Raw genomic sequence first — 11,480 nt, 5'->3', positions numbered from 1 at the left:
CACTTATATATAAATAAGTAACATATTTCACCACAGTTGAAAATACGAAGCGTGATGAAATGATTGCAACTTACACCATCGTTGATTATAATAACTGTGGTGATATACAAGGTCAAGTCTATTATGTCACGATAAATGAAAAATTATTATTGTTAGAATTCGAACCATTTCACTCCAAGTACCTTTCACTACGGTTGATAACTATGATTGTTGTGAAATGTCTATTTTGTAGTAGTGTCCTCCTCTACGTTGGGGAATATGTGGTATGTGAGACGGCGTGATTCTCTTACGGTGAGAGCCAATGAAGACTACTCTACCCGCTCTAATATCCAAATAAAAAAACCCAAAAAAATTATAAAAAAAATATATCTACCCAATTTTTTAAATATCCAATCACACTCCTATATCAATATTTTTGAAAAATTAAGTATCCAAGTCTATGTTTTAAATGACAATTTGTAAATATTCGGCACGACCATATACATTTTTAACGGCTATTAAAAACACATCATGTTCATACCAAAGTTTTAGAAAAATTCGATAAAAATACAAACAAAATATGAGATTATACCAAATATTTCTAAATTGTTCAGTATATTTGATATTGGAATTTTCAAAAAATCAATAAAAAATATAATTTTTTCCTTAAATATCTGGTATTCTATAAAAAATGTGACATTAATGCATAAATTTTATGAAAAAAGACAATTATAAATATCTTGTATAAACTACAAATCTTCGGTAAAAAAAAAAAGAAGAGCTTTTTTGAAAAAATTCAAAATATAAGATTGTAAATGTGAAATCTGTATTTTTTAACTATGAAAATATTATGATAAACAATTAAAAATTATACAGGGGTGCCAAATCCAATAAATGATTTTAGTATCTCTCTGTACTAACTCTCCATATTTTTTAGGGACTGGGTCGAACCCGATCCATCACATTTGGGCCAAAATGGATTATAGTAACGGGTCAGATATTGCACCTCTATAAATAACCCTATACAGTGTCTTGATAAGAACTTGCTTTTTATACAGTGTATTAATTCTTTTTGTGCATCATCTACCTTTCACCTTTGTCAGGAATATGTTATAGGTACTTTCTCAACGTAATTCTCTAAATTCTTTTTCTTAAGTTCTTAAAACCCTTTATTGATTTTAAGTGGAAGCCTGTTAGGTTAGAATATTCTTTTTCAGCTTTGGAAAATTACAAGATGGTTGTGAATGAAATCAGTAAAAAATTGAACATTACTCTGTATGTTTATTCATTTCTTGGCTATGAGATTAGGGTTTGTATGTTAAATCTAATTTTATTGCTCTAAAATTTCATCTCATTTATTGTATTGTGATCTTATTACCAAGACTGTTGCTTTTTTTTTTTTGTTTGTTCAAGTTAGATTTGCATCAATTTGATATTGAATTGTTGGCTATTAGAAGTTAGAAAGTTAGTTAGAAAGGTAATTGATTGCGGTAATGTCTGTATCCGCATTGGGCTGCAATTGCGGTGTGATCCTAAATCACACTAAAAACCTAATGCCGCAACGGCCACATCATATCACCGCAACGACCGCATCAGCCTGCATCAGTCTGCATCAGTCTGATCAGGCCGCAACAAATTATGCATTGCTTGTGCGTTTTGATTTTTTTGGTTTAAGACATAAAGTACAGTTTATAGCTCCATTCTATGTTTTACTGCCCGATGATGAACAAATAGACTACTGAGTGGCCACATGGTTTTGTTCACAGCCTGACCTGCACCATTGATTCTCACATTCTCTTTCTCTTTGTCTCTCTCTCATTTGTCTCTCTCTCAGTCGCTCTTTCTTTCAATCTCCACGTATACATTCATTGTTTATTTATTTATTTATTTATTTTAGATGGTGCACAGAGGCTGGAAATGAAACCTGTGATATAAGCCGCAGATGATTTATAAGCTTAGGTATGAGATCTGAGGGCTCTGCATTTTTTGTGACATATAATTTATACAGTGGCTTCCTACTTCCTTTTATGTATTTTTGGTTAGTGAATAGACTTTATTTCAAAAATTTAACTATTCTATTGGTTTTACTTTATCTTCTTGAGAATGAAAATGCTACCTTTATTCAGAACCATGATGTTGTGCAGTATGTATGACTCTTTGTTTCACATTTGGTGTTTTAAGAGCTGGTTGGTTCTTCTCATAAGCACTTATCTTGAGCATGGTGACTCTTTGTTTCACATTTTCAATTGAATACTAACTTTCTTTCTTTTAACATGTACTCATGAATCTTTAAGCTTTCATTGAGTGGAGATTTTGCAGGTGGTTTTCAGCTAGTTGTAGAATGTCGACCTGCATGATCTTCTGAAGTGAAATCATAAAAGATGCATATCTCTTTTTCTCCCTCTCTTCATTGTGTGTTTTAGAAATTTCATCCCCATCAACTTCTTTCAAAAAGGTTTCCCTTATTCTTATTTTAAATTTGCTTCAATATACTCCGATGCCACTTCTTGTGCTTCTTCTACATCTTAAATTTCTTTTTCCAAGTTTTACTTTTGTGAAGTGTTCATAGATTTAAAATTATTTATATTGTTTTATTAATTTCTTTTGTTTTGATCTAAATTTTTTATATTTTCTTGCTTGTTGAGATATTTGAGATGTACCCGTTTGAAACCATTTGCTTGACCAGGAACCGATCAACCCGTAACCCGGTCAATCCGTAGAAAAGTGGGCGGAAATAGATCTCTCAAAACTACCCCCGGTTGATTTTGGTCGGTGTTTCGGTGTTGAGTCCGAAACCGTCCTACCTGACCCGTTGTCCCTCCCTAATTCAGAATTTTATAGGTGGTTTCATTTTGTTTTTTAAATTTGAAGATGATAAAACTTTTTTGATTATCTAGTTTTACAAAAGTGATTTTGAAAACTATCTTCAATTTGTATGTTTTGAAATTTTAAAAATTAGAAATATTCGTCACTAATCAACACGAGAATAAAGTAAATGTAACATATATGATGATAGGATGTGTGGTAAGATTAGACGAAATAAAATTAGAAATGATAATATTAGATAGAATATTGGGATAGATTTAGTTAGTTTGAACTTGTAGAGAGAAGATTTATTGATTATGTTGTAAGGAAAATAAATAGATGAAGAGAAGTCAAATAATTAAAGATAAATATTGATCTATAAAAATTGTAATAAAAACTATTAAGATTTTGAGCTAAATAATTTGGATAGAAACATATATTAAATATAACATTGTGATGAAAATTTGATTAATGTAACAAATCTCATTTAATGGATAAAACTTTTGTTGTATATTTTGATTTTTACTTTTGAAAATTGGAAAAAAATATAAAGAAATAATAAATTTTTTAAATAGAATGATTCGCCCTATATAATCCAATTTCTACATAATAATAATTACAAAAATAAATCTGAATTGAACTAAATTACTAGCTAGCATCAAAGAAAAAGCCATCACTTTCAACAAAGTATTTGTTAACATTTTTAATTTGTTAACATTTTTAAGAGAAAAAGATAGGTTGAGGCTAGTCTTAAAAGGTGTCCATCAGAGTTAGATACCTCTTCATCATTCGATATCATCCGGTTGAAAAGAGAGTTTTAAAAACAATTCTTAGCTATTTTAAAAGAATAAGAACTTTTATGATTTCAAAAATCTAGAGAAAATTGGATCAAATTTGAGAATAAAAATATCAATTTCTATCATTCTCAAATGGTGATTCGGAGGAGAAGGAACAACATTATTAATCTCAATTGACATAATTTAGTGTTTTGATGACGAGACTTTAAAAAGGGAAGCCTCTAATTTTCTAAGAAGTTATTTCAATTTAATGCTCAATGTAATCCACAAAACCTCTTATTTTATAACATTTTTTAAATTCCACAAGTTATTCATGGTACTCTTCTACAACTAGTATCCATAAGTGAAGTTAAGAATGTAATATACTTTGTCTCCGTACAAAACAACATACTCTAATGGATTCCAATCCATTTTCTTTACTACATACTGGCATATTGTAGGAGGTGATGTTTGGAAATTTGTGTCGGATGCTTTTTCTTTTGGTCGCATCCTTGAAGATCTTGTTGACACCCTTATCATTTCTATCATATAATTGTCGAACTTGAAAGTCTCAGTGATTTTAGACCCATTAGTCTATGTAATGTTCTCATTAAGTTTGTTTCTAAGGTCTTGGTTCGACGCATTAGACCACCTATGAAAACTCTCATTGACCCTCTAAAGAGTAATTTTATCCCAATCGAGTCACTGCTGATAATGCTTTGTAGCTCAAGAGTTTGTTCACTACATGCATATCAAGAAAGGTAAATTAGGGTTTCTTACATATAGGCTTCTTAATAGGCCTGAAAGGACGACTCTCACTAAGTTTGTGCTTAATTCTTTGCCTATTTATACCATGCATAATTTATAGCTTCTAGAAGGAATTTGTAAGATTAATTCTTGTATAAGACAGTTCGTTTGGGGAGACAAATCTAGTCAATGAGTTAAATGAGATATCATAAGTCAACCCTCTCTAGAGGTGGTCTTGGCATCAGGAGAGCTAGACATGTTAATGTTGTCATGCTAGGTAAACATGTTTGGGAGCTTCTTCATAATCCCGACAAATTGTGAGTTCATTTATTATCGGTTAGATATAGTTGTGTAGCATATATCCTAGAGGCGAATAATTACCATGAAGTATCGTACACATGGTGTTTTATTGCTAAATCAACTGAGGCTCTCAATTCGGGTTTTATAACCAAAGTAGAAAAAGGGAGATTTCCATTTGGTATGATAAATGACTCCCAAATGGTAGAATTTGTGAAAGAATTCCTTTGGTGGATGAGCGGGATGCACACCTGCATATCATGGATGTCTGCAGTTATAGTACTTGGAATCATCTCCGCCCATTTTCCTCGGGATATAAAAATGAATATGACTAGTGTCTTTACTAATGATGACTTAAATGACATTCTTATTTGAGAACCTTTAGTATCAGGTACTTATTCTACCAAATCAACTTATTCTTGATTAACTTTGGTGTCCAATCCCCCTCGTATTCAACAATGACTTGGTCTTGGATTTGGAACCTCAAGTTACCTGATAATATTATTCATTTTGTTTGGATCATCATGCATGGGAAACTACCTACCAACTATATACCACTCACTTATCACATGTCAACGTATGCCTCTTGTTATAGATGTGGTGTAGTTAACAAAATCATCTTACACACTCTTAGAGATTACCCTAAAGCCATGCAAGTTTGAAATAATTTCAGTTTTCCACATCACATTCATTTTTATGAGGATGATATATGTATATATAATTAGATGAAAATTAATATGGATTCCAATCATGGTCATTTGTTTCTCATTTGTTGTTAGATGATCTGGAAATGTCATACGAAGAATCCTTCAAAGACAATTGTCACCCTCTCTAAAATATTCTTAGTCAAATAACTACTCTTTTACATTCTATCAAACATGTTTTTGGTGGTTCTAATAAGATCTCAGCTCCTAGACTTGTGTCTTGATCAATTATAATAGTTAAATACTTTAAATTACTTGAGTTTAATTATAATTATTTACATTAACAATACATAACTATTAAACCCTTAAAAAATATTTTAATTGTAAATATAATTAGAGGCATATGAGAAGCGTTGCAAGACAACTTGTATTTAAGCTGAAATTTAACAACTTAAAAAAATTTTACTTCATTATTTTGGTTGCATTTTTGGCGAAAGTGTTAGCAAACGTAAAACGTAGTGTTATCAATCTCAACAATCTAAATTCTTTTTTCATCTTATAATTTTCAATCAAGTCAAATCACACCTTTGGTTTTAAGAATTTTTTTTCAAATATTTGACATTAGGATTATTTTTTACGTTTGATTCTAACTCTATTCACCCAAAGAGAAAATCCTTAAATTTGTTTAGTTTAACATTTGCTTTCGTGTTAAATAATCTACTTGATGTAAAACTCATATTGAAGGTAAAACTTAATGAACATCAAATGCAATATGGATTGTTCATCCATTGGCAACTCTGATACATCTTCTCGTTTAGGCCTGTTCAGAAATAGTACAGGTGGCTGCATTGGATGTTTTGCATCCAATTTTGGTATTCAAAATTCTTTGTATGCAAAGCTCACGAACATCATCTGGACCATTGATCAAACCCGCCTTAGAAATTGGAATCACTTATGCATTGAAATTGATTCAAGAATTGCTACTCTGATCTTTAAAAATTCGAACATTGTCCAATGGAAAATTCTACAACAAATGATGTAATTGCATAGCCATCACAAAAGACATACAATTCATGATCTCTCACATCTTTAGGGAATGTAATAGGCCTGCGTGATGGCTTTGAAAAAGAATAATTTTGAAAATTTTATGACGCGGAAGCAAGTTTATAATATTCCGAATCAAAAATCGTTTAATTAAATCTTGGATATATGTAGTAGTGACAATGATATGATAATGATTCACAAATCCATCAACAACAACTAATCACAATTAATTGAATGCAAAGTAATACGGAAAATCCACTCCCAATAAAAATTCACATAAAAAATTAATTGAAGCAATTTATCGAACACTTAGTGTGTGATCAATAATGTTTGGAATTCTATGTGGTATTGTTGTTCTTAAAAATCCAATCAGAACCAAAAGGTTTGTGATCTACACAACAACACCAATTTCACAAATATGTTCAAAATTATGACGCAAACAATTTGATCAAATGATCTATGCAATGGGTAATTTGCAAACCGAAAATAAGAGAGAGAGAGAGAGAGAGAGAGAGAGAGAGAGAGAGAGAGAGAGAGAGAGAGAGAGAGAGAGAGAGAGAGAGAGAGAGAGAGAGAGAGAGAGAGAGAGAGTACACAAGAATTTGTTTAGGGAGTTCCCCAATCGAACTTACTATGGGTAGGTCTGCCCTCAATTCAAATGTGAATTGAGATTATGTAATATATGTTACTTTGCAAATGTATTTGTACAAGAGAGATGTAGAAATCTAACCATACAAACCCTAAGTTTGATGTTGATTCTACCACTTTCTCTTCCCTTGATCAAAGTTTGATCAAGTAACCAACAATGACGCTTCGAATCACCGTCTCACGCTACTTCTTTGCAAGAAACGCCTTGTTCTTTAAATCTTTCACTCGAGCGAATCCTAAACACACACTTGTTAAAACCCAAGATTCGCTAATGTGATCCACCGGCCCACGCTACTCCTTTGCCAAGAACCTTCTGTTCTTCAAAGACTTCACTTGATCGGATCTGGATTGCGTAATCTTGTCCAAAACCTTCAAATCCTAAGAGATCTTGAAGGAAAACCCCACCTAGGTTTTCTGGTTTAAACCCTCAAAGTTCTCAACCCAATTTTAGAGTACAATCAACCTAAATTGGATGCATAAACCCTAATCTAGATGACACCCAATCAAAAAATGATTATGTGTAGTTTGATTATGATGATAATGCTTTAAAATCCCGGTTTCATATTGGTTTTATTCACCGGAAATCTTACTAGTATATGATGCATGTATGAAGTATTTATATCCATGGATGTTTGGAGGCAAAAGGAATGCAAAAGATTTGAAAAAATTGTGAAATTTTGGAAATTTCCGTTGCATAGGTCGACCTATGAAAGCTATGTGTCAACCTGTTCGGCACATAGGCCGACCTATATAGGTCATGCGTCGACCTACGAAGGTCATGTGCTGCCTATGTGTCGACCTGTAGAGGCGACACATCTCTTTGATAGAGCCTACAGGTTTTAATATTGCAGCATATGATTCGATCTATGGAATGGATGTGTCGAGCTGTAGCAGAAAAAAATTCTTCCATAGGTCGATCTATAGTGTCGACCTTTAGCTCATTTTTTTACAAAAATTATTTTTGATGCATTTTTTATGCATCAAACCTTTTTCAAACTTGTTTCCAAATACTTTTATGCTTCCTAATTCTAAGATGCACATAGAGAATCAAAGGATATCGTCTAATATACATTAATGCTAAAGTATCCTAATTTTGACATCATACAAAATACATCCAAAGGAAAGTTGCATTCACATACTCCCCATTTTTTATGTTGGCAAAACTTGAGACGATGTGTTTAGTATTTTCAATGAAAGGCTCCTCTTGAATATATGCATCCCAACATCATATTGCTTCTCCCCCTTTGGCAACATCAAAAAGAAACAAACCAATCCATGAGAAGTATCTTAAATCATGCATAAATCAATATAACACTCAAAGACGGTTTGCAAAGATAAGAACATCAATACGATAACATTCGCATAAAATAATTTACATATTGAAAAAGAATGCCTACACATAAATAAAAGCATATAAAATAACAATATAACATGGTTGCACAAGTAATGCCAAATAACATAGCACAAACATGAAAGATGAAGGATACAATGTAATAAAAAACTCTTGAGTTACTACAAAAGCGGCACGATTACGTGACATATGCCTTTGGTGCTTATGAAATGTTGCACACGTATGTGCTATAGCAAGGCGATATATAGATTTACAACCACTCAGAGATGTTATCATAACAATGCCACACAAAAAGAATTTTGCTAACATTATAACATGTTCAACCATATTTCATACAAGAATAGATAACAAGCCAATGCACCAAGAGCATATTTTAAACATGAAGAATGAATAGCACAAAGTCACTATAAGCATATAAGTTGACATACATAAATAGATATTTTTGGAAGTGAATATTCATGAACTATTTCATACATCAAGAATATCAATCATTTGGAATATAAGCAACATGAAAAAGTAAAAGCTTACTTACAAAATGGAAAAATAAAATGGAATAATATTACCTCAGTAGTTAATTGATGATAAATGCACTCTTATGTGATGGAGCTTCCAAGGAAAGATAGAGCAAAAGTATATAAAGTGCATGCAATAAATCATATTTAGGCAAGATTTGAGATATCAAGTATCCCAAATTCCCTTTGAATGTTGAAAAACGGTTTGACCGTAAGAGGTTTTGTAAAGTTATCTGCAAGTTGATTTTTGCTATCAACATGCTCAAATACGACGTCTCCTTTCTCAACATGGTCACGTAGGAAGTGGTGAAGGATCTCAATATGCTTAGTGCGAGAGTGTAGCACCAGATTTTTGGTTAGATTAATAACATTAGTGTTGTCGCACATAATAGGAATATGTTGTAGTTTAATATCAAAATCAAGTAGTTGTTGCTTGAGCCACAAAATTTGAGCACAACAACTACCGGATACTACGTATTTTTTCTTGGCAGTTGACAAAGGAACAAAAACTTGTTTCTTGCTATGCCAACTTACTAAGGAATTTGAAAACAAGTGGAAAGTTCCACTAGTACTCTTCCTATCTGATTTAAAACCGGAAAAATTGGAATCGGTATAACCAACCAAATTACAATCATTTCCATCAGAATACCAAAGCTCATACTTAGAAGTATCAATAAGATACCTAAGAATGCGTTTTACGACTTTTAAATGAGATTCCTTAGGAGCCGATTGATAGCGAGCCCACATACACACGTTAAACATAATATCTGGCCTAGATGCAGTGAGATATAGAAGAGAAGTAATCATACCTCTATACTTATTAACATCAACATCCTTACCATTCTCATTTCTTTCCAAGTTTCCATTTATAGGCATCAGAGTGTCAATCGACTTTGCATCTTCCATACCAAATCTCTTTAGTAGTTCATTGCAATATTTCATTTGACACACAAATGTCCTTTCATTGAGTTGATTGATTTGAAGTCCAAGGAAGTAATTCAAATCCCCCATAATACTCATATCAAACTCACTCTGCATAAGATTAGAAAACTCCTTGACAAGTTGCATGTTAGTGGATCCAAAAATGATATCATTGACATAAACTTGAACTATAAGAGTGTGCTTTCCTTAATGCTTAACGAAAAGTGCAGTATCTACCTTTCCCTAGAGTTCCCTTGATTAATCAGAAACTTACTAAGTCGCTCATACCAAGCCTTAGGTGCTTGTTTGAGACCATACTAAGCTTGTTTTAGTTTGTAAACATAATTAGGATACTTGTGATTTTCAAAATCGGGAGGTTAAGCTACATACACTTCCTCATTAATATAGCCATTAAGGAAAAATACATTTTTCATGTCCATTTGAAATAACTTGAAATATTTGGAGCAATCATAAAAAGTTTTCTTTACAAATTCTCTACTGTCTCAAATGTATCGACTCTATTTTGTCTCGTATTGACTCATTCAACTTATGTATTGACTCATTCAACTTTAGAGTCAATACATTCTGAACTAACTTTCAAAAATTGCATTTTGACTAAAAATCTATTTTTACTCATTTGTTTTTTATACATACACATACATATAAATATGCATCCATGCATCATTTCTAAGAAATTTAAACCTGAAAGATACAAAGAATTCTCATCACCTTCAACCTCTCTTGACGTATTCATCAACTACACATAATCACTTTTGATTTTTTGTTGGAAAGAATAGATTTATAAGGTCCAATTTATTAATCAAATTGGTTTGAGGTTTTCTTTGGGGGATTCAAGGATAAAACCTCTAGAGTTTTACTCTAAGATCAAGGGTTAATTTGGAGGTTTTTTGCACAAGTCTTGTCAACTTGGATTCAATCGAGCGAAGGCTTTGAAGAACATGGGTTCTTACAAATGAGTATCGGTAACCGGAGGATCAATTGAAAGGCTTGAGGCGAAATTTCACAATTTGGATTCAGCCGAGCGAATGCTTTGAAGAATGGGGGTTATTGTAAAGGAGTAGCGGTAACCAGAGGATCATATTGGAGATCTCGTGTGACTTGATCTTTCTAGGATCAAGGGTAAATAATGAGCTAGTATCAACATCAAATATAGGGTTTGGGGTTTGAATTTATACACTTCTCTTATAAACTGATATTGCAAAGGTTAATTACAATATCTCAATTCGATTTTGAATTGAGGGCAAACGTACCCATAGTGAGAAAAATTGGGGAACTTCCTATATAAATATTGGAGTTCTCTCTCTCTCTCTATATATATATATCTATCTATCTATCTATCTATCTATCTATCTATCTATCTATCTATCTATCTATCTATCTATCTATCTATCTATCTATATATCTATCTATCTATCTATCTATCTATCTATCTATCTATCTATCTATCCATCCATCCATCCATCCATCCATCCATCCATCCATCCATCTATCTTTCTCTCTCTCTCTCTCTCATATTTATTTTTAGATTTTGATCACACTCAGTGTGTAATTTGAATTGTTGAAAATTCTGGTTGTGTTGAAGTTTTTAAAATAGTTTATGTAAAACCATTGTAATCTAAATTATTGCAATTTATTTGTTGTAACTTCAACATAAAGAGAATAAAGTTTGGTGTATTGCACACCAAGTGTTCGATAAAATTACTATACACCAAGTGTTCGTAAAAATTCCTTTGTC

The 11,480-nt window shown here is 32.2% G+C and overlaps 1 protein-coding gene and 1 long non-coding RNA gene across 4 annotated transcripts; one reads left to right on the top strand and one right to left on the bottom strand.

The window, feature by feature from the left end:
• Nucleotides 1-1,008: 1,008 nt before the first annotated feature.
• On the top strand, nucleotides 1,009-2,577 carry LOC127128083 (uncharacterized). Of its 3 annotated transcripts, XR_007805668.1 has the most exons (3): nucleotides 1,025-1,095; nucleotides 1,877-1,938; nucleotides 2,274-2,577. It is a non-coding gene; the product is annotated as an uncharacterized LOC127128083 (long non-coding RNA). The 3 variants fall into 3 exon arrangements; XR_007805671.1 differs by lacking the exon at nucleotides 2,274-2,577 and having other exon boundaries at nucleotides 1,009-1,095; nucleotides 1,877-2,216; XR_007805672.1 differs by lacking the exon at nucleotides 1,877-1,938 and having other exon boundaries at nucleotides 1,035-1,095.
• Nucleotides 2,578-8,312: 5,735 nt separating this feature from the next.
• Nucleotides 8,313-9,871, bottom strand: LOC127100227 (uncharacterized mitochondrial protein AtMg00810-like). Its single transcript, XM_051037430.1, has 2 exons — nucleotides 9,338-9,871; nucleotides 8,313-8,333 (listed from the first exon to the last, which is right to left on the bottom strand). The coding sequence occupies exons 1-2, from the start codon at nucleotides 9,869-9,871 to the stop codon at nucleotides 8,313-8,315; spliced, it is 555 nt and encodes a 184-aa protein (XP_050893387.1).
• Nucleotides 9,872-11,480: the final 1,609 nt, after the last annotated feature.

This window comes from Lathyrus oleraceus, chromosome 1, assembly GCF_024323335.1.
Source record: "Lathyrus oleraceus cultivar Zhongwan6 chromosome 1, CAAS_Psat_ZW6_1.0, whole genome shotgun sequence".
Lineage (NCBI taxonomy): Eukaryota > Viridiplantae > Streptophyta > Magnoliopsida > Fabales > Fabaceae > Lathyrus > Lathyrus oleraceus.
This window is presented reverse-complemented; position numbering and strand designations above follow the sequence as displayed.